Here is a 26,995-nt window from a genome sequence, read left to right on the forward strand (position 1 = left end):
ACATTGCAGCTTCAACATCACACATTCAAGATCACATTTACGTCTCAAACAGTTTGGTAATATAATCTTTCAGCCCTGTTGTTGTTGTGACCAGGCTCGTCTTGAAGTTCAGCAAAAAAAAAAGGAATTTACGGTAAAATAGAGATTGTAAGATGTGGAATTTATTTGCCACCAAATGGCAGAGGATTTTCAGCTGAGGAATGCTATCTTCCCCTGCTGCTTTCTGAATTCCTAATGTTCGTTTTTTTTTTACGAGGTTGGCAGGGGTGCCTTCTCCATCTCTGTGCTCATCCATTATTTATGGCGCATCGGCACGCACAGGCCCAGAAATACACAACTCTTTTTTTTTTTTAACTTTTTGCCCTCACACACAAATACTTCTGTAGATATGCTGACGTCCTGACTGCTGTCAGTCTGTGTGACCCACGACCCCTGACCTCTCTCACCCCGTCCACCACTCCAGAGCTAACCGCGTGCCTCTCTCGCTTTGCAGGTCAGCAGGGGTCATGAGGGTGTCGGAGGCCCCGGTTGCCGCTCAGAGCAGCTGAAGCAGACATGGCCAAAGAAGCTTCGGATGGCAGCGGTACGCTCGGCCCCATCGACTTCACCAGCCACATCGTCCTTTGCCACAACCACCACTGGCTACGCAACAAGTATGTACTCCTTTTTCTTTATTTCATAAGAAGTCTTTTGAAAATGTTACACCATTCCCGGACAATGGGCGAATGAAAAGTGAAGTGGGTTCCATCCGCTAGTTTAAAGTTAATATTAAGAGTGCTTCATTGTAGGAGCTTGAGTTGGAAAATGGAATAAGCTGCAGTTCCTTGAGTGACCACTTGAGGCTGATTCCAAAAGCCAAGGAAGCACCATCATATCCCAAACTAAAATGCCCATTTAAAAAAAAAAAAAATAATATTTTTTTAACTCTATGTATGGAGATTCTTTGAAGAATTGTGGCTATATTAAGGCTGAGAGTTAAGCATGATTTGACTGGGTTGTTACTGTTTGTTACTCTGCAATGCTTTGGCCTATACTCCACCGATTTGCTGTTTTCTAACTAAGCCAAAAGTTAGTTGACTTTTCCAATATGGCGACCGCTCATCTTCTCTGAGGACAAACAGGTGACATCACTGAGACTGCCTACGTCTACGCTTTATACAGTCTTAGCACAACAGGAAGAAAATGGGCGGAGCTTCTTTAAGAAGACGGCGCAGCAACATGACATAATCAACTAAGAATTCATGTAAAAAAAAAAAAGTGACAAAGCTTCACTTTTTTGTTTTTCAAACTTCAACATTTGCGATACAAAAGTCTGTGTGGATGGAAACACTAGAGCACAACATGTATCCCACCACTTTTCTAATGCTTTAAGATGCATTATGCAGAACGTCTCCCACTATGACGGATCACTTTGCATCTGATTTAGATATCAAATATTCTAACTTATGATTCATTTAGCCGTGACAACTCAAAAGCCGCAATCTGAATACCGAACGTCGAGTGTGGAGATGACAAACGATAATAGCCCCAGTTACAAATGAGTCACTTCACAAGAATGTAGCAGGAACACTGATGTTATTTATCACTAAAGCTCATACATCCAGCCTTTAAAAAATGGATTGCACTTTTTTTTATAGTTGTTGGTGCAACTTTAAAGGCAAAACACTGTGGAGAAAAAGGACGCTTAAAAACACCAAGGACATGCTCAGAGTAAGACATTCATCATGCAACACTTGTATTATAGGGGTTTTTATGAACAGAAACTGGAGAAGAAAAAAAAAATGTGCACATTTATACACTTTTATATTTCATATTCAACACTGGGAAAAAAAAAGGATAATGCAGTTTTCTTGTTTTCTGACAAGATGCCAAATGTACGATGCCGCATGTTGCACACTTTTATGTTGTAATAAAGTACTTTGAGTGAGTAAGAAAACAGGAATTCACTCACATCCATCTTAACAGTTAGACTGCAATGCACATGACTTGGTGTAAAATCTTCCTGCTGAGACGGTGTTCCTACTGATGAAAGCAAATAGCTGCCATTATGCTGAGTGAATATCCATAATATGAAGCAGCCATACATATATATATATATATATATATATGTATGGGAAGAAAAACCTGCTGATGTTCGTTTTCAGCCTCACTCATAAGAGACCAATTTGCTACCCCCTAACTTCCCCGACATTTCCTTAATGCAACACTGAGGATCTAATGATGGGCCGCATTACTTATGCAGTCAAAACATCAGGGATTCCAAACAGGCGCGCTGAGCAATTACCTCAGCCGTGAGAGGACGACTCGGTGAAATTTTGAATGCATCAAAGTCTGCAGCCAAATTTAGTCCTACGCTCCAGTTCTGCGATAAAAATGTGGTTTTGGAAGAATGAATGATTCGGGTGAGGGACAAAAAAACAAAAGCTATCCATCACAAGCCCCTGCTCTTGAAAAATATCTGTCCAATAGAGCGACTCAAGAGACTTCACTCATCAAAATGTCAGCAACAGACACTAAATATTCCGAGGCGTGCGTTGGCACTCTGGAGTATTAAACTGTTTTCCTTCTGAATGTAAAAATAATGTAAAGCAGCAGCCGGCGCTGCTTTTCTCAAAACCTCTCTGACAGGTCGTTGAAATTCAACATCTGACTCTCCAGTGCCCGAGCTAACCTCTTAGCTCTGCAGCAGCATCGGGTTAGCAGTACATTTGCCAGGCGGGGATAGCAGACGGACGCTGCTAGAAGTCAATTACTGTCACATAGAGGAATCGGGTGCCACCTTTTATTTTTTATTTCTTTTTAAAGAGCGACGCCTCGGCTCGCTTTCTCCAGCTCTTCTGGGACGGAGATAAACAATCAAGCCCTCGACCGGCCGGCTATCAGATGGGATGATAGCTCTGATCACTGCCGGGTAAATAGGTTGAAGCCCCCACCGCTGATTGGCGCAGGCGGTGGGGAACACACACACACACGCAGCCGGTCACGTACACACTCGAGAACAGAGCGAGTGCTGTCATGTGTGGATCCAGTTTTTTGATGTGCAAAGTGAATTTGATGTGCCCGTTTCTAATTAACCTATTAATCATGGCTCTCATGTACCAGATGTCTGCCCTCCCCTTCTTGTGCATGTGTGTGTAGCTGTGTGTGTGTGTGTGTCGCTGCATAATTAGGGCATATCAGCAGGATGAAGTCACACTTCAACATGGGAGGGGGGGGGGGGTCATGGCATAACAGAGATAAACCCTGCAACAGATCACGGGTGCAAAGCAATTAAAGATCCAATATCTGCATTTCTCTACCGAGCTGATTTAAGCAGACATTGACCCAAAAAATGATTGAATACTTAATGTTTGAGTCACTGCAGTACCTGCAATCAAAATCCTTAATCTTCTCAAGTGTTGGGTCAAAATCAGTATTCTGATTAAGGGTAGGAATCCCCGACTTGAATCATCATACGATACGATATATGTGGCCTTGAGGCACAAAGGATGATGGTCTCTGTAGTTCCCACTTCTTTATTATCTCAAAAACTGTACAGTGAAATCTGCTACACTACTTCTCAGGGCCACAGCCAAGGACATGAGGAGCAAGAATCCACTGAATGTTTCTTGTTAACTGTCACAGGTTTTTCAAAATAAAAGCTCAAATATGACTAAAACGTCATATACGACATGATGAATATCATAGCATCTCAATGCCATTTGAGCACAAGTGGACACTCCGCTCCACCGCGGCTGAAACAAAATCATACCTGTTTTGCCCAGAAGACCAATCGCATCACAGGTCCACGACGATACCGAGACACTCTCCATCTGGGAATGCTGGAAATTGACGATACCGATTATAATATTTCTGACTTCAGCAGTAGTCACCCAATGAAATGTTTGTGTCGTCGGCACACGTTTGAAAGTTACATTCAGCACCTTACTTCACACGTTGAGCGAGTACAAGCCTCGAACAATGGACACCTGACCCCACAATGCCGCCTTCTAATTGTTTCAGAGATGTGAAGATTTTTATTCATTTTGGTCTCAAACTGCCCTCCTGCTGTGATTTGTCCGATCATGTCCATTGTCCCTGGAACAGCTGCAGAGCTACGAGGCAGCACAGACAGAAAGGAAAGAAGTGACTGATGACCACCGATCCCCCTCCTCCTCTCCACCTGCTTTTCTATAAACCTCTCTCACCATGTACATTGAGCGGGCTTGGACTTCACTCCCTAAAACGCATTAAAGGGGACATATTATGAAAAATCCTCTTCTGCAGTGTTTCTGAACATATATCTGGGTAACCTGAGTGTCTACTGATTCACAAAATGTGAAATAAACCCATCCAGTCCTTTTTGTTTGTGGTCTGCATAAGTCTTACAACACAGAGGAAAATGCTCCGTTTTAAATGTGCTCTCCTTGTGATGTCACAGTGGGATTCTGGTAAAAAAAATAATCCCCTCCCCTCCCCTGATATCTCCACCCATGGACTCCACCCCCAGACTAGAACAAAACTTTTATTCTCTCTACAGAGGAGTGATGTCTACCGGGAAAACTCAGGGGGGGGGGGGTCGTTGCATTTAAAGAGACACACACACCAAAACGTGTTTGACCTAAAGCTTGACTTATTCAGGACTTTATGGCTCCTTCTTCAAAGTTTCTAAATGACCCAATAAATGGAGGTTAAAAATCAACTGACATGGAAGCAGGAAGGCCAAAAAGCGAGCGCACCAACGGGCCGAATATTTGACGTTTTCCCCAAGTTCTTTTAAGGGTATCTCTGGCCTCTAGGACTTTCCTTATTTTTACCACACTAGTAATATTTGGTTATTCCAGTTGCCATTTGTGAAGCTTTAAGAAACACTACATCCCCCCCAAATGAAATAACATGAAGAACACTTCACTGTTTTTCTCCGCTTGTTATTAAAGCCTGTGAAACTTAAATAAAGACGATCCTGTTTGCGATACTTTCCTGAAATCTCCCAAAGTGAAAGACCCTCACAGACATTTTTTTGTTGTTGTCTCTCGCAGGTTCTCTGTATTTGCCAGAATCTCCCAGTAAGACTTTGCGATGAGAATGTCGGACACGGTCGACGCCGAAACGATGAAGGCGTCCGAGGCTGCCAGCACGGCGTCCCCTCCAAAAGACAGCGGCGCCAAGTGTGAGGCCGCAGACCAGAGCCAGGGCGGCAGAGACGAGCACGGCGGTAACAATAAGAGGGACGTACAGGTAAGGACACCCTCCACCGTTCTCCTAAAAGTCCAATCGGCGAGGCTCAAGTCGAAGTTGAGGACAAACATTTTAACTTCTTTTTCCAAACTATGAAAATTCAGTCGCAATCAACGTCAAACACAAACTGCCCCCCCCCCTCGGGGATCTCCTGTCACCTGAGGCATTTAGGATGGCTTCAGCCTGGCTGCGTTGTGTAATCTGCACACACTGAAATAAAAATGAGGCGTTTTTTTTTTGTTTTTTTTTAAGGAGGTCAGTCCGATTGAGACTCTCCACTCCTGTACTACGCGCTTGTTGAGAAACGTCCATGTGTGTGAAACATCGTTCGGGCGAGCTAACTTGTGAGTCTGCCATGGGAGACATTAAAGCCCTGGATCTTCTGGGGATTGAGGGCAGATGAGATCACTTTCAAATAAACTGCTAATTAATTAGGTCTCTGTGTCATTGCAACAAATGTGCTTGGGGACTGCAGGAAATTTGCACTTTGTAATTTGGCTTTGAAACCCCAAACCTGGTGCTCAATCATTTTGGCTCTCGGAGGAACGGGCACTCCCGGTGTGACGACGGCCAAACGGTGTGAAATCGCTTCTAAGCGTGGTCAAGGAAAAACAAAATCCTGGGAAGGGGGAAAAAGGAAAGGAAAAGGGATTGTGTCTTTGGCTGCAGCCTCAAAATAGGATTCAGGCCAATCTGGCCTCGTGGTTTTAGAGGCAAAGGCATTGCGAGGGAGTCAGGCAGGCAGATAATCTGGAGCTCAAATCCTGGCTTATCTACCGACTACTTCCTGTGTGTCTGTTACCCCCGAGGAACAGAGTGACACCGGCATGGGAGACGGGAGGAGGAGGAAGAGGGGAGGGAAAGACGGTGTTAGAATGAGGGATCAGGAAGGGAGGGAATGAAATGAAAGACGAGGAACACGGCAGAGATGATTAAAGAGAAGAACACGGGAATGAAAGCATGAAGTTCTAAACTCTAGTTAATAATAAAAAGGAAAAAGGGAGTAGCATACATCTAGGGAATAGGAGGGTAAAAAGGAAATGGGTGCAGGTTTTACTGCTACTGTCTTGGTCTGGTATGACAAGTAGCTTACTACTGGAGAAAAGCCAAGGATGTAGTACAGTTCCTCACAGGAGCTTTAATTGACTTTGCATGCATCCTCGTCTCCTCTAATGTTCCCGTGACCTCTAAAGAAGTAGGCTGTTTCTAGCTACTTTCCTATCTCTCGGCTGCTTTTCTAAAAACTCGGCTCGATGTTATTAGACCGTGGTCAAGGGATGTGCCGGGAGCGCCAAAAAACAACCGACCTTTCTGTTTTGTAATTTTCAGCAGCGGAGGAGGAGGTGAAGCTTATTTTGTCCTTCTTCTGTGTGAGGGCAAAAAAAAAAGAAAAATGAGGGAGGTAGGAAATGGGGGTAAGGAACATGGGACGAGGCGGAAGTAGGTGTAACACTGGGACAAAAAAAAAAAAAAAAAAAGCATTCCAACAGAGGAAGGTTGTAGGGGGGGGGGGGGGGGTGCTGGGTGACTTTGCCACCATCTGCCTCCAGCTCTCCGGCTCCGTCCTCTGCGGCAGGACAGGTGGCTGGTGGCCGTCCTACTTCTGCTGACTTCAGCCCTTTTCCCCCCTCTCCCCGCCTTTCCCATTCCTTTTATCTCCTGCCGGCATTGTTCATTCCCCACCGGCCCGCACGCCGCTCAATTAGCTGGTGTAGCGGTGCGCTAACAGTCCCAGCCCTCCCCTCCCCTCCCCATCCCCTCCCTTTATCCTCCACCCACATCCACATTACCTGATGTAGCGAGGGGAGTGCAGCAGGTCACAGGCATCGGAGATGGGTTGAACAGCGGTCCATTTCAATTTTTTTTAGAGGTGTTATTTGGCCTGGAGCTCAATGAGGGAGGGGAGGGGGGGGTTGTCCTTTTTGATTTTTAGAGGACAGGTGGGAAGGACAGAGCTGTGTGTGTGTGTGTGTGGGATGCATGTTGGGATTAGGAAGCAGAGGTCTGGGCTCTGTTACAATTCCAACAGAAATGGCTCCTGCCAGGTCTCACATCCCCCCCCAACCTCCCCCCCCCCCCCCCCCTCCTATCCTCCGCTCCTCTATGCGTGCTACTGAGAGACCGTCTGTTTACACACACACACACACACACACAGCCACTAGTGCGTGAAGCGCTGAGGCACCGAGCTGTCTCACACACTGTTGGGCATCCGGAGTCTCTCTGCTTTTCTGCATCTCACCTCCAGCGCCCGGGTCTGATTCACATGACAGCTAGCGACACATAAAAACTGACCCGAATCGCTCTCAGCCAAATGTCTTACTACCTTTTTGTTTTCTGCAGAGTGTGTGTGTGTGTGTGTGTGTGTGTGTTTGGAAATGCAGCCACTTTGGTAGCATATGCTCTGCAAGAGAAAATGAATTCATGCTCCCAGGAAGTTGTACACGTCGGCGCTTGATATTTCATGCTTGCACGGGGGGGAATTTATCATTTTCTTTTCATATATCAATGCCACTTAAATCCACCACTGTGCTGTTAAATATTTCACATCTAATAACACGAGCATTACGGGAGGTTATTTCTCTTTTTCTGCTGTCTCGCTAGGAATTGTTGTCGCTCTTGTGCTGAGCTACTGCACAAAATGTAGGCCAGTCATATTTAATTCAAAACTACGCCACTTTTTCCCCAAGTAACGTTCCTTTTTTTTTTTTTTTTTTTCCGCCTCCAAAGTTTTGTGGTTTGTTTGATTTTGATTTCTTTCCTGTATCCCCCCCCCCCCCCCCCCTTGCACCCCTCCCTTACCTGTGGACAGACTGTGAAGTACTCTAAGGTACGGTACGCTCGACTTGCATGCCGTGCGGAGGATGCTCGAAAAACCTGTGATATGTGCACTGGGATTGCATTTTGTTTGCTTGGATTCAGTTGGAACGTTGTGCTTGTGTTTGCAGGTCAAGCAAAGTGGTGATTGTACAAATTGCTCCAGACGTGTAAAAAAAAAAAAAAAAACTCAGATCGTGTTGAAATGCCATTATTTGTGTGGCATACATGCCTTGCTGCATTTCTGTTGTGATCTCAGGAAACGATGAGATGATCAATTCATGGTCTACACTCGTATGAGCATCTAAAAAAACAAACTCAAAAACAGATCCCTCAGCTAAGATGTTGAATATTGTAAAGATGTGATTTGCTTGCAGTAATCCGTCATGCTCGCTGGATGTTTCTGTCGTACTTTCCCACTTGACACTGATGCAGTTGTGTAAGTGTGTGCATGGTTTTTTAACTGTGCCCACCTACCTGCACCCCTCACCGCCCCCCCCCCCCTCCTCCTCCTCCGTAGTCCAACACCAGGCTCAAGCTGGTGCGGAGCCTGGCAGTGTGTGAAGAGTCCTTCCCTTGCCCAATCCCTGAGCCTTCAGCAGCACCTCAGGTAACATTCTCTCTGAATGAGCCGCGTTGTAAATGTTCAGTGAGAAAGAGAAGCATGCCTATTTTAACTTTTCCTTCTGTTAAGGTAGCGCTGTCTCCGATGAAGATGAACGACTGTGATTGCGACACAAAAGAGTTTTGAATATAAGGCGTCGTTAAAAGCGTGTATCTTTTTGGTCTGACGCTGTTATGTCGGAACATTTTGCCTTCAACATAAAAGCAAGAAACGCTCAATAACTTGAGCACCTACACCTGTGTAAAGACAAATTCAAAATAAGCCGGTTTAATTAATCTGAAATAAGACATTTTCTGCTTCCATGAAAATATACCAAATCTTCAAGTTTTCAATTGTCATGAGATTCTTTGTACTAAAATACAAAGTCCATTTCAGTACATGATAAACGTCTTCAACTTTACTCCTAAAAAACAAGACGAGAGAGATGAGAGTGTCATCTGTTGATAAGGAGCTGTAGAATTATCTCCAGCACACATTAAAAAGTGATTGATCCTGAATGGCAACTGGCAGATTTTGAGGTAGGGACACTACAGATACACACACACACACACACACACACACACACAGTTGTGAGATCCAAAATGTGAATATTTGATTTTAATCTGTGATGAGTGTGTAGACTTTTAAGAGCAATTTAAAGACGGCATATTTAAATGCATAAAGTATATCTCACTGTAGACATAAAGATCGGTGAGATCGAGTCAATGAGGAGCTCAATAGTGACCCGCCCACATTTTCAGCGGCTCTGGTTGCGGAAGTAAATTTTCCCAATTCAAATCCTCCATTGACATTTCATAGAATCCGTTTATCAAGAGATTAAAGACCGGAACTAAGTCAACCAGCTACCCCAACACTCCAGTGGTGACTACAGTACATTTGATTTGGCGCCCAAAACAGCATTCAAAAATGGAGCTTGGGGGGGGTGTGCTGGTGGAGCAGTCAAATCCCACCTATGGCTCCTTTCCTGTGTCATTCCCCACTCTCTCTCTCTCTCTCTCCCTGATTTACAACTCTACCCACTGTCCTATTTCTACTTTAAAGACACAAAAAGCCCCCAAATCGAACCTGTTCTGGAAGAAGTTACGATTACGAGAGTGTGCAAACATGTTCGACATGACATGAGATATGGTATTTTCTTTTTTAACAATTTCAGACTACATGTGCAATCAAAAAAAAAAGATGGAAAGGTAGCGTCATTCTGTTGTACCAAATACACTCAAAAGCAAGATGGCGACGACAAAAATGTTGAGTTAATGTCTCACAATGCAGGTCAATGAAAGAGGCGTAATAAGTCACATGATCCAGGAGAACATTGGAGGTGAAGAGGTTTCTGAATCACACTTCTGTAACCTACCGACAGTTTGATGTCATACTAAAAATAATGAGTAACAAAAGTCCCAGGATGAAAATGTAACACAGACACGTAGCCTCAGTCAAACCCATGAAGCCCAGCGTCCACACACTCTGTAAGTGCTGACCGATGAGCGGTTCTCCACTCGAGCTCACGCGGGCAGACCTCCGCTGCCTCGATTAGCGGCCCGCGTCTGACAGCCGTGATTAAATACCTGGCCTTGGCCGCCCGATTTAAAAACAAAAACATCACATCATCAAAACAGAACGCACACAGCGCTCCAACAGCGCGTTGGACGTCTGTTTGCTAATTCATTTTTTTTTTTTTTTTTTTGCATCGTATCTCCAGGCAAAGCCCCCCCTCCCCCCCCCCCCCCCCCCTGATCAAACTTTCTCCATTACATGCCGCTGTGCACAGCTCCTGGCATGCCTCACACACACACACACACACACACACACACACACACACACACACATATATATGCACAGGTGTGTTTTTTTTTTGTTTTTTTTTCAGCCAGTCAGCACCGACTCCCATAACCAGAGGGCGGTGTTATTCCCACAACAGTCTCGCATCGTCTGCACTCACACGACGTCCTGTATTACCGCCATCAATCATGTCGGGGAAATTACAATTTCCACACGTCAGCTGCAGAGAGCTGCGGAGCGCTCTAATTGAATACTCCTTGATATCCCCCCCCCCCCCCCCACCCTTCTTCCTGCTAAAAGTCGACACTCCTTCTGCGGCGACCTAACCTCGAGGGGAGAGGTAAGGTAATAAAGAAGCGGGTGAAGAAGAGTACACATCCTGCTGCAAACAGCATCGTTATTGGATCTTATCATCGCCCATGATTCTCCTTTTCTTTTTTTTGCATTCTTCTCTCCGCTGTAAGAATGAACAAAGAGCTGAATAAATCCACAGGCCCCTCAAAGGCATCCCTTCATCCTGAAAGACGACATCTGCCCTCACATCGCACGCCCCGGCTGTCAATCCCAATCAATGGCCGACAGTCACGGCGTCTGAATACACGCTGTACTTCCATTGTTTCAGACTTGACAGCGCGTTCATTACATATGCAGACGACCATCATTTTCCCGCTGTTTTTCCCTTTTATCTCCGAGTAAAATGGATGTCAGGAAACAAATGAGGCAGCTCGCAACAGCTGCACGTCAACCCGGGGGCGGCTTCCACGTGACGCCGAGGGTGGCATTAAGCGGCGAGCGTCACCGCTTCATGCCAAAGGGACGGGGGGGGGGGGGGAAGAAAAAAATGTTTCTTTGACAAACACACACACACATCACAACGAACGGGAGTGAAGTCGCTGTCACTTACACAACACAACAACCCCAGACTCCATTTTTTTTCCCCCCCTCTCTCCCGGTCCCGCTCGGGCAATTAGTCAGTCACGTTTCTCATTAGCATATTACATTCTCACATACATTCAGAGCGCGGCGACGCGGCGAGAGAGGAACGCGGCGTCTCGTTATCTGGCGCCGCAGCTGCTACAGGGGCGATCAAACTCGCGACCTTTTTCTGGTCAGGAAGCTGCTTTTCGGCCACTAGGTCACCCCTTCTTTTTTTTTTTTTTTTCCTTTTTTCTCACTCCTTCATTCATGTCACACACACACACACACACACACACACACACACACACACACACACACCTACACACTCCTCTCCTCTCTTTAGATTCCTTTTCAGGCTTTTGTGGAATTGCTGAAAAGAAAGCAATTCTCCTAACTCCTCTTTTTTTTTTCTTTCTTTTTTGACTGAACTTAAACTGCTTCCTTCTTCAATTCCAGGCTCATAATCATGTTTTTTTTAGTTCGATACAATCAAGCTCATCTCTCCGATCGCTTTGCCATTTGTGAATTGGAATTCATGACCCAAGGGCGCCTTATTGCCAGATATGAAAGAGGTTTCAACGATTAAACCGGGAGAGTTTATTAAGTGGCCCCTCTTTTTGCCCCCTGGTGCAACTCGCTAATTAACCCACAACCTCGGGCAAGATCACCGAAAATTAAAAACTCCTCATATTTAATGCCTCCTTTTTTTTCTAAATCGTCTGTTCATCGATCAGAACGCGCCTCGGGATTTGTCGCTCTGTAAAATGCTGACATTAGCACTTTTTGTTCAAATTCAGCAGAGAAAAAACCGTCCATTCAATCAAGACGCCAGCAAGAACAATATCAGACACACACACACACACCCCTGCTTATGTGTTGTTGTTTTTTTTTTTTGTTTCTTTCTCCTTGAACAGGATGGATTTCTTCTCAAGCCCTTTGAAAAGGAAGATCGAGCCCCACAGGAGCAAGCGGAGAAAGAGGAAGGCTGCAATAAGGCGGACAAACCTGAGAAAACAACGAGAAAAATGCTGTCCAGAGGTGAGAAATGAAACCAAAGCCGTCGGGAATTACTCCATTTGGAAGCTCTTTTTTTTTTTTTAAATTGTAGTATTCATGCTTTATTCCTTGAATGTATCCTCCTTTTCCTCTGATTTGTAGTCATTTAAATACACCCTGAACCCTGGCTTGTTGCCCCTCTGTGAATATATTTTCTAAAAAATGTTCTCACTTGTGGTTAGAGCCCAAGGTGAGAACACCTGACTCCGACGATGTCACTGGAAAATTCCCATTAACAACTCAGCTTTCTTTACACGGTGAACACCTGGGGCCTCATTGAGAAAAATCGTAAAAAGGAAAATTCAAAAGATGCTTTTTATCATCCAAAGAAATTGGCATTTATAAATAGAAAGATGGGAATGATAATGTATGCACATCTATAATTACCCGCGGCGGATATTATAGATACATATGGATGTCTCCAACCTCCTTTTGACGGCACAAAAGAAGTAGAAGAAGTATTGAAAAGGAAGCCAAACGCTGTAATGATACTCATCACACAATCCATGTCACTGGGCTAAATTACAGCCCTCTAATAATTATATCCTTTACTATGTCACCGGTTCATCCGATCCTAAACATTTTCTCTGCCCTCCGGTTTGTCCAAAAGCACTCCTCCGCTCTAAATGATATCTCATTATGTGCCGATAATTGGCGTGATTCAGTTAATTGCGACAAGCTCAAGGTGTTAAGCAATTATTCGGATTCCCACAGGCGCGTAAAGGTGTCTGCTTCCCTCTGTGGAGCAACACCACTGATGAGGCAGCCTCCAATTATAGAAACCAGACACCCACCGAGAAAGATTGGGGGGGGGGGGGGCTCTCCGATGTCCCCTGACTCCCACTGATGGGTCCCATCCTTTTGTTGGCGCTCAGGAACGAGTGTTTCTTCAGTGTCGACTCCGTTCCCCGACCACTTCTTTATTTCTTTAAGTGGCTCAGCTGGCAGAACTCGCTGCTGCTGAAACTCGCTGCCAGATTCCCCTCATTGGTCACGCTGATAGAAACCACTGAGTGGAATTGTTTCACAACACTGTCGAGGTTTCTCTTCAGATTACGAGTCTGACTTTTCCCAAATCTTCCTTCATAAACAGGCGGATTCACATTCATGGCATACATTTTATTTACTGGTTGTGATGCATTCTGGGAGTTATCAGGATGGAACACTCCCAATTTCCTTCCCCACATTGTGATAATTATAAAGAAGGTTCGATGAGGGGCACTGGTGGCTCAGTGGTTTAGTCTAGTCAGGGTCCTGAGATGCTGACTAGACTCCCTCTGCACCTTTAAGAAAAAGCTAAAGACCCAGATCTTTCATGAATACCTACTAACTTAATGATGATGGTCTCCATATCATTGATGATGGTTTTTGTTTGATAACGACGACTTATAAGATGGTTTCTATACTGATTAGAGCTCTCAAGAACTGCCCTCAATGTTGTGCTTTGCCTCTGGTCACTTCCTGTCAGCACCTGTGTGTCCAATCAGATTCAAAGCTGATCGTTTGCTCTTACTGACATTGTTCCCTTTTTTCTAGATCCTTGCTTGTGTTGTACTTACTCTCTGATGTACGTCTCTTTGGATAAAAGCGTCTGCTAAGTGAATTGTAGGGCGGCCCAGGTTCAAACCCCACCTGTGGCTTCTTTCCAGCATGATATCCCCCACTCTCTCTCTCTCTCTCTCTCTCTCTCTCTCTCTGATTTCCGACTCTATCCACTGTCCTATATCTCCAATAAAGGCACGAAAAAAAAAAAAAAAGAAGAAGAAGGTTCCATGCAGCTAATGTCAGTGATGGTTTTCTTTCCCTTTTTTGGTTAGATTCCAGTCAAGACTACACGGATTCAACTGGTATAGACCTCCATGAGTTCCTGGTCAACACATTGAAGGGCAACCCCAGGTAGGCTGAACACACACACACACACACACACACACACACACATTTGACTCCCTGATTAAAAAAAACAGAAAAACAGTTTCAACGCCTGCATCTTAATCTTAAACATTTCCAATTTTGACCCAGAAATCCCTGCAGTCTGTCAAAGGTAGATTGTCCCACTTACGACGGCATTGCTAGCTTGTTAGCCAGCTCTGTTTGACTAGCTAGCAGTAGCCTCTTCCTAGCCGCAGCTTGGGCCTCATGTATTCCCGTACCATTGGAGTTCTGATCCGATTCTGATACATGTGTACCATCACTAGTACTGATTCTGATCGTTTTCCCTCTCATAATTAACAATGTTATCGTTGCTGTTGATTTTTTTTTTTTGTGTGATTCTACACAAAGCTGTAGTTTTTTTTGTTGAAAGAGCAACAAAAAACATAAATAAATAAAAATGTATTTGAACTTTTTTTCGCTGGCTTCACATGCAAACAGGAAGCAGCAACACCTGTGGGCTTTTCAAATTAAATCTTTCAAACTGAAATTTAAGAATTGTACTTTTTTGTGAGCGGCTGTTCCATCTCGTTTGACCGTTGTCATGGAGACCATTTGTGGGGCTCTTGCAATTCAGTCTGAATGTCTTCAAAGTGAGAAGGCTGTGCGAGCTGAGAATGTTTAAAGTGCCCACTGATCTTTCTTGATGGTTAACGGGAATCTGCGCCATCAGTCCGATACAACCGATACCTTGATTACGTCAGTATCGGACCTGATACAGATATTAGATCGGATCTGTCCCATCTACACTTAGAATCTCAAAAAGAGACAACGCAGGGCTCTTCTCAAACGAACTCTCAGAAGGTTGTTGAACAAACACTATCCTGAAAGATTTCACAAAAAGAAAAAGTCCACCGCTGCACAAAACGTTCATCTAGTTATGGATCCAAACAAAGACAAGTAGATAAACAATGCACGCCATGATTTCAGCTTTCCCTTCATGTTTACCTCTAGATATCTGCATAAATAATATTACTACTACTGGTTACTTGCAGGATGATGTGTTAGTGGTTAGCTTGCTCGCTACAGTGTTGACCAACTCGCTTTATAGGAATAGTAGCCAAACTAGATACTGCTATGCTACACATCTTCTTACTACTCTGACTGATTGAGGATGTGTCTCCCTGAGGAGCGAAAGGCTGATTTATGACACGATTGGGATTTCTTTTCAGGGATCGAATCATGCTGCTGAAGTTGGAACAAGACATCTTGGACTTCATCGGCAATAATGAGTAAGAATATATTCACCTGTTTGATCATATGTGTAACACAAATTAAAGAAGGGGAATTTTTTTTAATTGGTAAACTTTGTGCTGAATGCCTCCATCAAGTTACGGCATGTCTTTGAGTTGATGGTGTTTAGCTTGAATATGTGAGCACAGATGATGTGTACATCCTTCAGATGGGCTGTGAGTGATGTCACACAATTAAGAGTGCCAGCTGTTAGAGCTCCTGCTTAAATGTAATGCATCATTTATTCAAAAGAAGCCGGCTTCGAGTTGTTGTTACTACTCTGCTTTTAGTGCCTTTGAAATATTGAGTTTCAATCACTACACCCATATGTGGAATTACAGAGAGTTAAATGTTCTGCTTCTCCCTTCTAGAAGCCAAGAGCGAAAGTTCCCACCCATGACGTCCTACCACAGGATGCTGTTACACCGAGTGGCTGCCTACTTTGGCATGGACCACAATGTGGACCCCAGTGGGAAGTCAGTGGTGATCAACAAAACCACCAACACTAGAATGTGAGCCCCTTCTCCTTTCAAACTTCATGTTTGTTTGTTTTTTGCTTGAAAGTCTAAAAGCTAAAAAACAATGTCAGCTTTGCCATGTCATCATCAATTTAGATCTTAGCATCTAATTCAAAGTAGCAATAGCAATGTTATGTAAAGCACATTTCCTTACAGGTAAGCTGCTCTACAAAGTTCTCCTGCTTGGGAGAATAGATAGGTTTTGAATTTTGCTTTAAAAGTCGAGACAGTTGAGATGGACCTCAGGTAATCAGGAAGTTTGTTCCAGAGAGGAGGGACTTCAGTAACTAAAGACCCCCTCACCGGACTTTGATTTAACTCTGGGTCTGGCTTAAAGACCTCCACCTGATGATCTGAGTGGCACTACATTTAGTAATGGGACTTCTGGATGTAAAAGAGCAAATGACAGCTCAGTGCGCAGCCCCCGAAGCAACACCAAAAAGCACATTCTTGTCATGAAATAGCTTTAGTCAGCTTAGTTTTAATGTTAAAAATCTTAATAATCACAGATCTGAGCAATAAAAAAACTAACTGTATTTCGCAGCAGCTCAGATTGCAGCCCCTCTTGACATCCTGTCCATTAAAGAGCGCTAGAGAAACACATTTTTGAAATTTTCACTTTGAATACAAGGTCCTTTTTCTTTTCTTTTTTTTTAAAGAGATGGAGAACTCTGTGGATTTTATTTCAAACATCTTGAAAGATTAACTGAGAAAATGCTAAGCTAGCCTAAAAACTGAGCTTATTGAATTAGTGGCAGCTCAGCTCACAGCCCCTCCTGCAGGCCTGTTTAAAGGAGAATGTCCTACACGTGTCGTCTTAATGACGAGCTGCTTTGTTGTTTCCCTTTGAGATATCAAGTGCGACAACTTCAGCGAGTGTTGAAGAAGGGAACCTAACAATCTCATCATACTACACGACCATTTTATTGTTAATTTGTGGTGTATTTTCCGCTGCAAAAAGCCGTCGCAATCAGTCGGGTACGGATAAGTTGCCTCCCCTCCCTGCTAGTGGTTTTTAACATATGTTGCTGTCAGCATCTGCCTGAAATTAAGCTGCCACTAAAACACTCCTGTGAATTCCCCCGCCCGACAGACCCGATCAGAAATTCTCCGAGCACATCAAGGATGACAGGGCGGACGACTTTCAGAAACGCTACATTCTCAAACGTGACAACTCCAGCTTTGATCGCGACGACAGCACGGTAGGTGTTTTTTTTCTCTCTCTCTTCTTCACCAAGCTGTCACTTTCATTCCTGACATGTTGGTAAGAGTGGGACAATCTGGCGTCCCTGACATTGCTGCTAAAGAAGCGTGTGTGTGTGTGTGTGTGTGTCCTTGCCAGATCCGAATGCGTTTGAAAGCTGACAAGAGGAGCAAATCGATGGAGGAGAGGGAGGAGGAGTACCAGCGAGCCAGAGAAAGGATATTTGCACATGATGTGAGAGCTGTTTGTGTGGGCGGGGATGGGGGGGTGGGGGCCATGTTGCACAAATCTTTGTGTCGTTTCTATTCATGTGCAAATTCAGTGGATTTTCTTGCTACCAATTACCACTTCTGGATTTATGATTTTTTTTTTTTTTTAAACGGAGTTGCTCCCGTTTGGAGCCTTTTCTTATTAATGTCAGATTCACACTTAGAAGTGCAAGCAGGTATAGCAAAGTCTTAACTAATGAGAACAAATAAATGATTGAATGTTAAGAGTAAACAATGGTTTTAAATGAGTGCTGAGTGACTGAAAATGAAAAGAAACACAACTGACTGTAACTTTAATTTCCCCCCACAGGGAGATCACTTCATCCTAGACAGAAGGTGAGTCATAAATGTTACACTTCTTCACATAACCAGCGACTGTGCTCCACCACTCATTGTGTAATTAAAAGCAGTATCCAGTATACATGATGAATTGTCTGTTAATTGGCCGGAGTCCGACCCCGTTTGGTCCTTTTTAAGTGGAACTGAAGCTCTTCAGATAGCGTCCACTTCAAATGATGTACAATCCACTTTTATAGTTTTCCTCTCAGAGCAGCAATTAGAGTCCTCTCCTCTCTGCTCATGTCTTAAAATGTCGGATATCTCATTTTGTTAGCCTGTTCTGTAACACCTCTCTCTCTCCCACACCCTCCCCCTCAGTGCTCAGGATGAAGACGCATGCATGAGCACCCAACAGAGGCGGCAAATGTTCAGGTAGGTCCAATCCCCCCTCCTCCCTCCATCTCCTCCTCCTCCTCCTCCTCCTCCTCTCCTCCCGTCACACATCATTCAGCTCTTTCAGAGGCCGAAAAAAAACGCAGGCAGAGGAAACCCTTTGAATCGCCGTCTGCCTTAATCGGCTCGCTCAGGAGCGGGGAGTGCTGATCTGAGGATTTGTTTTTTCGCTGCTCAGGAAAAGCTCGTGTTAAATAGGATTTTCTGCCCAGGCGTCCTTGTGTGGGACGGCCTAGTCGGCAATTAAGCATGAAAGCTTTTTTTTTTATTTTAATTTTTTTATTTGGAAATGTCATCTTTTATTGATCAAGTGCAGAAGAATGCAGCAACATACTGTTTGTGCTTACAGGATGACTTGAGGCCACGATTAGGATGTCAACATTTGAGTAATCTAGAGGCTGTGAGATATGCAAATGCATCCATATTTTTTAATGCAGGCATCTGCTTTTTTGTGTTCTCCCCGATTAACCACCCTATTGCCACAGAATTATATGAAGAAAATGTTGCTCTTTTTGCATCAGAGCTTGCAAAATCTCAGTATAGTGATCCGGAAGGAATCGTTGATGACACATTTAGAGCTGAACAAAACAAATGAACGCCAACACTAGAATGAGAGTTTCCACTTTGATCCTGTGTTTCCGCATCTTGTTACAAATTTGCCATCGCTTATCCATATTGTCATGTCACCATCACAGTCTAGGTATTTAAGTTAAACCAGTAGGTTTCAGTAACGGGACATCTGGAGGTGAAGAGGGGAGGGAAAAAAAGCCAGCTTATGTTAGCGACAGCTCAGTGCGCAGCCCCTGAACACAACGAAAAAGCATTGGAGAAAGACAGGTTTTTGACTTGAAACTTCTTTTTTAACCGTTTATCAGCTATCGTCTTGATATTTGGAAGACTATCTCAAAAACCTAGCTAACAGCTTTAGCAGCAGCTCAGCTAGCAGCCCCTTCTGACATCCTGTACATTTAAGAGCTTTGGAGAAACACAAAATTGTAATATTTTAATGCAAGTAAAAAAAAAAAAAAAACACTTTTAATACCAGGTCTGTTTGTTTTAAAGAAGAGGAGAATTCTGCACGTACTTTGTAGAAACCTCTTCCACGTTTAGCATGTTTTATGGACTGAATGATTTCATGACGATAAGTGAAAGTTGCTTCCACGCTCAATATGAAGATGCTTTCATGCATTAAGTTGTGGACAAGATTTAGATAATTTGAGATAAAGATACAGATTAGCATTTTAAAACACGGATGACACATTTAAAACCCTCTCCTCCTGCGCAGGCTACGGGCCAGTCGTTCAGGCGCCAGCCGGCAGAGCAGCTCCGAGACCGAGACGCTGCCTCGGCACGGCGAGCCTCGGCCGTGGAGCAGCACTGACAGCTCGGACAGCTCCAACCGACTCGCCCCGCGGCCCGCCATGACCAAGGCCAGCAGCTTCAGCGGCATCTCCCCCGGCCTGGTCCGAGGGGACAGCACGGCCAGCAGCAAGAGCACCGGGAGGCTCTCCAAAACAGGTATGACGCAGCAGAAACGGGAAGTGCGGCTCGGGTTACAACAGCTGTCAAACAATGATTACTCTGAAAATATTTGATTCACATGTGAGTAATGCAGTCTGAAACACACAGAAAAACTTGCTCTTAAAGGCGTTTAAGTTCAGTATTCTACAATTCAAACATGTTGAGTGAACAGTTCTTGCATCAATTTGGATCATATTCAGCTCTCTCTGTGACTGATGGCTCTAAACAAGGCGGAGGAAATGACACAGGTGAACTGTGGATGTAGACGGAGGAGTTTTTCTTTCACTTGGAACCGAGCAGGTAATTTATTCAGCCAGACAGGGAAGACGAAAACACCCTCTGTCGCAGCATGAAGTGGAAAAGATCCACTAATTAGACAGTAAAAAGGGAACAAAAATAGACACTCCACACACTGAGCTTCAAATAATATCCTCAGGCAGCCGAGACACCTCGAGTCGTATCAGAACAAATTGTGTCTTTTGGTCAAAAAGTCAGTGGGCCGCCCTGCAGCCAGAAAGATGTCCAAACGGATCACCATAGGAGAAAACCTCACGATGATGAGTTCTTGTCTAACCACCAGGATGAAGTCAGAACTGCTCCCACATTGCAGGTGTTAGGATACATTTGCAAACTCCTCTGCGGGTTTGTCGTCTTTATCTCGGCGAGAAATCCTCTGCTCTCCGTTCCATTCTCTGCCACTGTTTCCATCTGGCATTTTTTCTTTTTTTTTTGTTGTTGCCAATCTCCTGTTTGTTCTTTTCTCGCAGCAGCATTCTTTGCCTGAGCAGTTTCCTTTCTTATTTTTTTTAAAGTTGTTTACGAGGCGCCCCGGCTGCCCTCACTTTGTGTTTTTTGGGAGAATAACTCGAGGGGACATCTCGCCCTGTGCCGCCGAGTACTCCTGCGGTCGCCCTTCTCCTTAAGCCCCCCAAAATAACCTTTCCTTGTAAAAGGCTGCACGCCATTTCTACCTGGAAAAAAAATAAACAGGAGCTTTAGTGTGGCTGCGATGGGGGCCGAATCCCCATTCAGTCATCTCAAGTGAAAAGTTCTTGACACAATGTTTCACTTTATGCACTTTATGGTCTTAATCTGTCATTTGTTTTCCGAGTAGGAAGGAAATGACAGGCGCCCTTGTTTGTGTCCTCAGGTTCAGAATCGTGCAGTAGCGTCGGCTCCTCGTCCAGCTCGCTGTCCCGTCCCCAGCTGCCCCTCCCACTCCCAGGCTCATCCTGGTCCAACATACCCAACGCGCCCTTAATCCTCCCGCCGGGCGACACCAGAGGCCACGGACACCCGGAGATGATCAAGAGCATCCCTTCCCAGCCGCCGTCAGCCGCCGACGCAACCAACTACTATGTGTTGCCGCTGGAAGCCTCAGGGATACCACCTGGCAGCGTTCTGGTCAACCCACACACAGGTAAAAAAAAAAAAAAAGAAAACATTAGATTTTTGCTAAATCAGAAGGCAGAAGATTCTTCTCTCCAAAAGGGTGGTGACCCAATCTCAAGCAACCAAATTACATCAAAGCAATTCTCTCCCAAAATAAATCTTCCCGTCTTGTAATTATCTTTTCTTTTTTTTTTTTTTTTTTGCTTCTGATGAATATTCACGACCTGGGTACAGAATTACAGGCTGGATTAGGGCCGCAGTCGGTTTGTCCGTGAAATTAGTAGTCAGACCAAAAAGCATGCTGATCAAAATGCATGGAACAGATGGGAAGAATCTGTAAATATTCATCATCGGCCCGACTCACAGTTTTTGCACTTTTGGGTTGCAGACTGAACTTCAAATGCTGCCAAGGTTTAATTTCTTGTTGACTCTCCTCTCATGGACCATGTTTGGCTGTTTCTGAGTGCTTCCTTTTGTTTGATTCTGAATTATTAGTATTTGTAAATCCACATCACTCTCTCCCTCTCTCTCTCTCTCTCTCTCTCTTACAGGAAAGCCTTTTATCCACCCCGATGGCAGCGCTGTTGTTTATAACCCGGCTGCCGTCAACCCTGCAGCTGGCAGGAACCCACAGCAGGGGAAAACCCCACAGCAGCCAAACCCTGCCCCCACCCAGCAACAGCAAACCAATCACCTCCACTCCCAGGTCAGTGGGCGTGGCTTTAATTGTCAGCATGAACCGTTTTCTTCACTCAACAAGTTAATTAACGCTACATGTCTGTTTAGCTCCTCCCAACCTTTACTAACCTGTAGTGTTGAAATGGGAGGAGCTTCACTAACCTGACCATTTGATAAACCCCTCCCACCAACACTTTTTTTTTACCAGATTTAGCAACCATGAGACAAACTAGAAGGCCTGACACAAAATTATTATCCTCTGCTTTATTTTAGAACCGATTATTACAAACCAACAATAGCAAAGTGAAAGTTTCTAAAAATTAAAGGAGCAGTACGTAAGATATCCACTGAATGAAATCATAAAATGACTTCACTATATGATCAGACATTAAGGAAACATGCTGGCTTCTCTGACAACCATGCAGCATCCAGTATGTCCTCCTACTAAATTCCAATCCAGGTGTGGAATGTTTTGTTTTTTGTTTGTTTTGTTTTTTGACTCGAGAAGGGTAGGCGATTTTAAGGGGCCGTTTTTCAAAACAAATGGCAAACCAAAAACAGGTGTTGCAGCGATGGAAGCTGGCAAGCGAACTGGTTCACACATGAATACGATTCTACCCGATTCTATCTCTATGTTAGCTTTTTAACTTGTTAGCTACGCCCTTTAGCTGCTGGGAACGAGAGGCCGTCTTTCTTCCCCTTCTTTCCAAAATGAGGTTACTAAGTTTAATTTAATGTTAACCTCTTTTTAAATAGGTGTCAAATGTCAAATGATTGTCCTTTATGAATAAAATACTCAAAGCTGCTAACTGTAAACTAGGTGTCACTAAGCAAGGTGGGGGTTTTGCAAATGGTCAATTGGTACTCCAACCTTTTTTTTACAAGCATCCTACAGATCCTCCAGTCTCATCTCCTTTCCCCCCTCTGCCCATTTTCTTCTTTCCTTTCCCTCCTCAGCCGTTCTGTCCTCCTCTCCAGCTGTCCTGTGAGCCTGTCCACAACCCAACGGTCTCGTACCACCATCTTCCTCCTCCTCTTCCTCCTTCTCAGTTCCTGCCCGTCTGTCCTAACCAACAGTACACTGTGGTACAGAACTACTTCCTTGCATTTTAATGACGACTCCCTCTCTGGCTCATTAAGCGTTTATTACAGGCGTCTTTTTATTAGCGCTGAGAAAGATGTCCAAACTAAAATAAAGTTCTGAGCCTTATCAGAGTCTCATACTAACTCAATTTAAAGCTTTCAACACATATAAAGTCAAGCTTCACTTTTCCTACATTTTCTTTCCACCTGCAGTTTTCTCTGCTTATTTTAAAATCTTGAGTTTGCTTGCCAATCAATTTTAGTCGTTGGTTAAAAATTGGACGATGTCGCACCCCGAGCGCAGCGTAATCTCCTCTTTAACAACTTCAAACCTGACCTTTTTATACCCTCAGAAATATAGCATTTCATTTCTTCTCCCTGACTGAAAGGTGGATCTAAATCCAGCCAGCGCCCGCTCAACCTCATATATAGATCATGCATTCACTTAACCTCATTTCTGACCTGGTTTCAGTGAAATACATGCCTCTGCGACTAATTACGCCTGTTGGAAAGTTCCATTAATAATTAATTCATCACCAGATGTTAGCGCTGAATAATCCATGACTAAAAACACTACTTTTCCAACAACATGTCAGGAATGACCCGAACTGGCATGCAAGTGATGGTGCAGAGAAATAGTTCACTTTCCCCGCTCTGCTGCTCTCTGCAGGCCTGGGTTCAGCCCCCCCCCCCCGCCTTGCGTTTATTTAAACCCTCAAGTGAAAGTCAATGAAGTCTTTGATTCCGCACTTAGCTTAGAAATCATCTCCCCTGTGGATGAACTGTATCGAGCAGATTTATTGATTCAAATGCAGCATGACCCCGCCTCTGACTGTCGCTTATTTTTTTCCCCCTTCAGTCCGACGCCCTAAACGCCCAGTTCAGTCACATGACTCTGGCGCAGCAGCCGCCCGCCGAGAGTGGCGCTCCGGCTCCGGACGCCCGCCACTTCCCCACCTACCACCACCACCACCACCACCACCCTTCCCCCGTGGTGCTGCAGGGCGCTCCCCCTCACCCTCACCCTCACCCCCAGCACCAGCACCAGCAGCAGCAGGTTGCTAGCTACGTGATGGCAGGGCCGTCGGGGGGACACCCAGGGGTCATTCAAGGTCAGCACGTCTCTCTGCAGGCCCCCGGCCCTGGTCACGGGTACCCCAGCTCAACCCCGGGTCCTGCTGCGTTCCCCGGGCCAACGCTGAGCCAACAGCTGATACAGCAGCACACATACATCCAGCAGCCGCTCCAGCAGGTAGGAAGTACAAAAAACATGCTCCACGACTAATCCTTTATCCCGCCTACATTCAAATGGGACCTGCTACGTGTCCTTGAATTTGTGTTGCGCCTCTCTTCCAGATGTCTACGTGTTACTGCTCTTCAGCCCATCACCCCCACTGCTCCAACCAGCAGCAGCAGCAGCAGCACCACCACTACAGACCCCCTGTCAACCCGCTGTCCTTTAACTGCCCTCAGAGCCAAAACCTGCCCCAGCAGCAAGGTACGAGCAGTTATTCACCAGAGCCGTGTGAACTCGTTTTTTTATTGTTTATTTTTATTGACATTTTTATGACATCAAAAGAGTGAAAACCCACAACCCAATCCATGGACATTTTTTTTTTTTTAGTGACTTTATGTCCCCTCTAGAAACAAACATGTTCTTTTCCTTGTGCTCCACATTATCAAGAGAACAGCTCAGCCTTGATACTGAACCAATAGATTGTGCAAACTCGCCACACTCGGCCCCTCGGAAGGTATTTTCCGGCGAGTGTTTTGTTTGTGTGCGTCGACACGAGGGAGCTCTGTCCAACGGCGCCACTGAAGGACAAACATTTTCTCCCTTTTCTTTCCTCTTGTTTGTTTTTCTGCTCGGTTCAGATGTCTCCCCGGGAGTCATCTACTTGATTATTCTGCTTCTGTTTTTTGTTTTTTTTGTTTTTTTTTTACTTCCCCATCGCCACAGGAGTTTCAATTGTTAGCTCCCTGCACTGTCTTCCTCACACACACACACACACACACACACATGTCGGTAAGTGGCTGCGGCACTATTCTGTCATCTGCGGGCTGCAAATGTAGCTACCCTGCTGGGGATCCAGGGGGAAAAGACAGCGGACAAATGAAGCTGACCTACAAAGGCAAAGGACAGCAATTATTTCTCAGGGAAAGAAGAGCCTCATGTCCCTGCTGTTTTTACCTTAATTAAAAAAAAAATAGATATAAGACCAAGTAAAGGTGAAGATGCCATAGCACACATAATAAATAAGTCATCAGTGGGACTTCTGTGTTTCTCACCTCCACTGCAGAGCTCTGGCTTCAGTCGTGGTCAGTATTGAGCCGAGAGAGGAGAGAGCAGCGATCTGTCTGCGTCACTGTATGTACTGCCACGGGATGCTGGAGTTTATCAAAGGTTCCTGGGAATTTTTACAAAGAGGAAGAAATGCAACACTTTCAGTCAAGGCTGCGCAGATGATCGCAAAAAAAAAAATACAATTTTATCACAGGACACAAGATCGTTTGACTTTTAAGATAGAGGCCTGAGTATAAGGGCCGTGTTTTCATTTCACTGTTCTGATGCAGTCAGATAAAGTTCAATCAGGCCCAGTCCACACTAGAGCTGGGTATTTCCCACAACCCGAACGACCATGTCCGTCACAGAATTCCCTACAACCGCTGATCTTTATTGTTGAGAATAACAGCAGATCTTACAACTTCAAACACTTCACTCCAGGTCCTCAGAGATCCTACAAAAACATGAAATATGTTAATCCCAGAGCTGTGGCTAAGATGTTATAGTGACCTGAACCACAGGTCTGCACAGCTTTACAGTTACATCGAAGTCTGTAACATCTGCGTCCATACATGTATTTGCAAGGAGCACATTACGATATGTTACCGTTTTGTTTTTTTGAGCACAGCCCTAGTCCACATGTAGGCAGGTATAACAGAACTTTAAAAACGCACCATTCCAGCAACAACAACGTCCTCGACTTATGAAAAAGTTCTCGCCATTCCTCTGCAATGACCATTTAATTTCCAGAGTTTCCATCTGTGTACGTACAGCATGTGTTAGCATGTATAAAGTCCAGTTAACACCGGCTTTCGTTGGGTCACGTCTGACATCAACAATTTATTCTGATTCATGTCGTTATCCCAGCATTGAAGAATTTTCCTGCGCCTACTTTCAAAAGATGATCTTCTCTCTTTTGGTTTATTGAATGTTTCATTGATATGCCCGAATATTTCAGCTGCTCAGGTTTGAGCTTTTTGCATCTCTTCTTCATCAAATATCATAAAACAACTGAATTCAAAAATCTCAGAGTGTCAGGCAGATGAAACGAGAAAGGGGTTTTAAAAAAATGACACCCGAGGAGGCCTTTAGAGACATTCTTCATCATCTTGTGACAAAACGAGAGACTAATGAGCCAGTTAAGTCGATAATTAGAGCCATCAGTCGCAACCCCTAACGGCAAGTCGAGCTCGACATTGTTGCTAGAGGAAGACGGAATGTGTCAAGTCGTTACAAAAACGGCGTTTTACATTGTTGCATGAAACGAACGCTTGTCAACTTTGTGGTATTCATCATGAGGCGCATGTGTTTTAGACAAAATTTGGCTTCATCTCATTGGTTTATCAGGGCCTGAAGGGCGGCTGGGGCTCAGTGGGTAGAGTCACCTCTCAACTGGACGGTCGAGGGTTTCGATCCCCAGCTGGGCAACATGTCCGATGTGTCCTTGGGCAAGACACTTAACCCTGCATTGCTCCCTCTGCTTCAGCGGTGGTGTATGAATGGATTAGTTACTTCTGATGGATGATACTACATAGTGATCACTACCATCAGTGTGTGAATGTGTAGGTGTGACCTGCAGTGTAAAAGCACTTTTGAGTAGTCAGAAGACGGGAAAAGCCACTTACCTTCAGTCGTTTTTTTTTTTCTAAAGCGACGAGCCTGAGAGGCGGGATACGGGGCCGGGACGCTGTCTGAGAGGCCTCTACGAATCTCACAGTGAACCGGTCTCTTTTTCAGCCCCTC

At 44.7% G+C, this 26,995-nt stretch overlaps 1 protein-coding gene across 8 annotated transcripts in view; it reads left to right on the plus strand.

Annotated features, from left to right (window-relative positions):
- Positions 1–26,995, plus strand: part of LOC132959636 (R3H domain-containing protein 1) — a 45,285-nt gene that overhangs the window by 7,355 nt on the left and 10,935 nt on the right. For 5 of the 8 annotated variants that reach the window (XR_009667053.1, XM_061032799.1, XM_061032800.1 and 2 more), the window contains exons 2-19: positions 494–653; positions 5,019–5,217; positions 8,027–8,044; positions 8,552–8,641; positions 12,268–12,391; positions 14,227–14,305; positions 15,511–15,570; positions 15,943–16,083; positions 17,183–17,291; positions 17,432–17,527; positions 17,873–17,898; positions 18,220–18,273; positions 19,580–19,812; positions 20,966–21,235; positions 21,759–21,913; positions 22,843–22,971; positions 23,828–24,220; positions 24,325–24,466. Coding sequence is in view for 7 of the 8 variants with exons in the window: in XM_061032799.1 (XP_060888782.1) it covers positions 5,059–5,217; positions 8,027–8,044; positions 8,552–8,641; positions 12,268–12,391; positions 14,227–14,305; positions 15,511–15,570; positions 15,943–16,083; positions 17,183–17,291; positions 17,432–17,527; positions 17,873–17,898; positions 18,220–18,273; positions 19,580–19,812; positions 20,966–21,235; positions 21,759–21,913; positions 22,843–22,971; positions 23,828–24,220; positions 24,325–24,466 (2,278 nt within the window). In the remaining variant the exon portion in view is untranslated. The remainder of the gene's footprint in view (positions 1–493; positions 654–5,018; positions 5,218–8,026; positions 8,045–8,551; positions 8,642–12,267; positions 12,392–14,226; positions 14,306–15,510; positions 15,571–15,942; positions 16,084–17,182; positions 17,292–17,431; positions 17,528–17,872; positions 17,899–18,219; positions 18,274–19,579; positions 19,813–20,965; positions 21,236–21,758; positions 21,914–22,842; positions 22,972–23,827; positions 24,221–24,324; positions 24,467–26,995) is intronic. The other 3 variants (XM_061032803.1, XM_061032801.1, XM_061032802.1) reach the window with 3 other exon arrangements.

This window comes from Labrus mixtus, chromosome 24, assembly GCF_963584025.1.
Source record: "Labrus mixtus chromosome 24, fLabMix1.1, whole genome shotgun sequence".
Classification (NCBI taxonomy): Eukaryota; Metazoa; Chordata; class Actinopteri; order Labriformes; family Labridae; genus Labrus; species Labrus mixtus.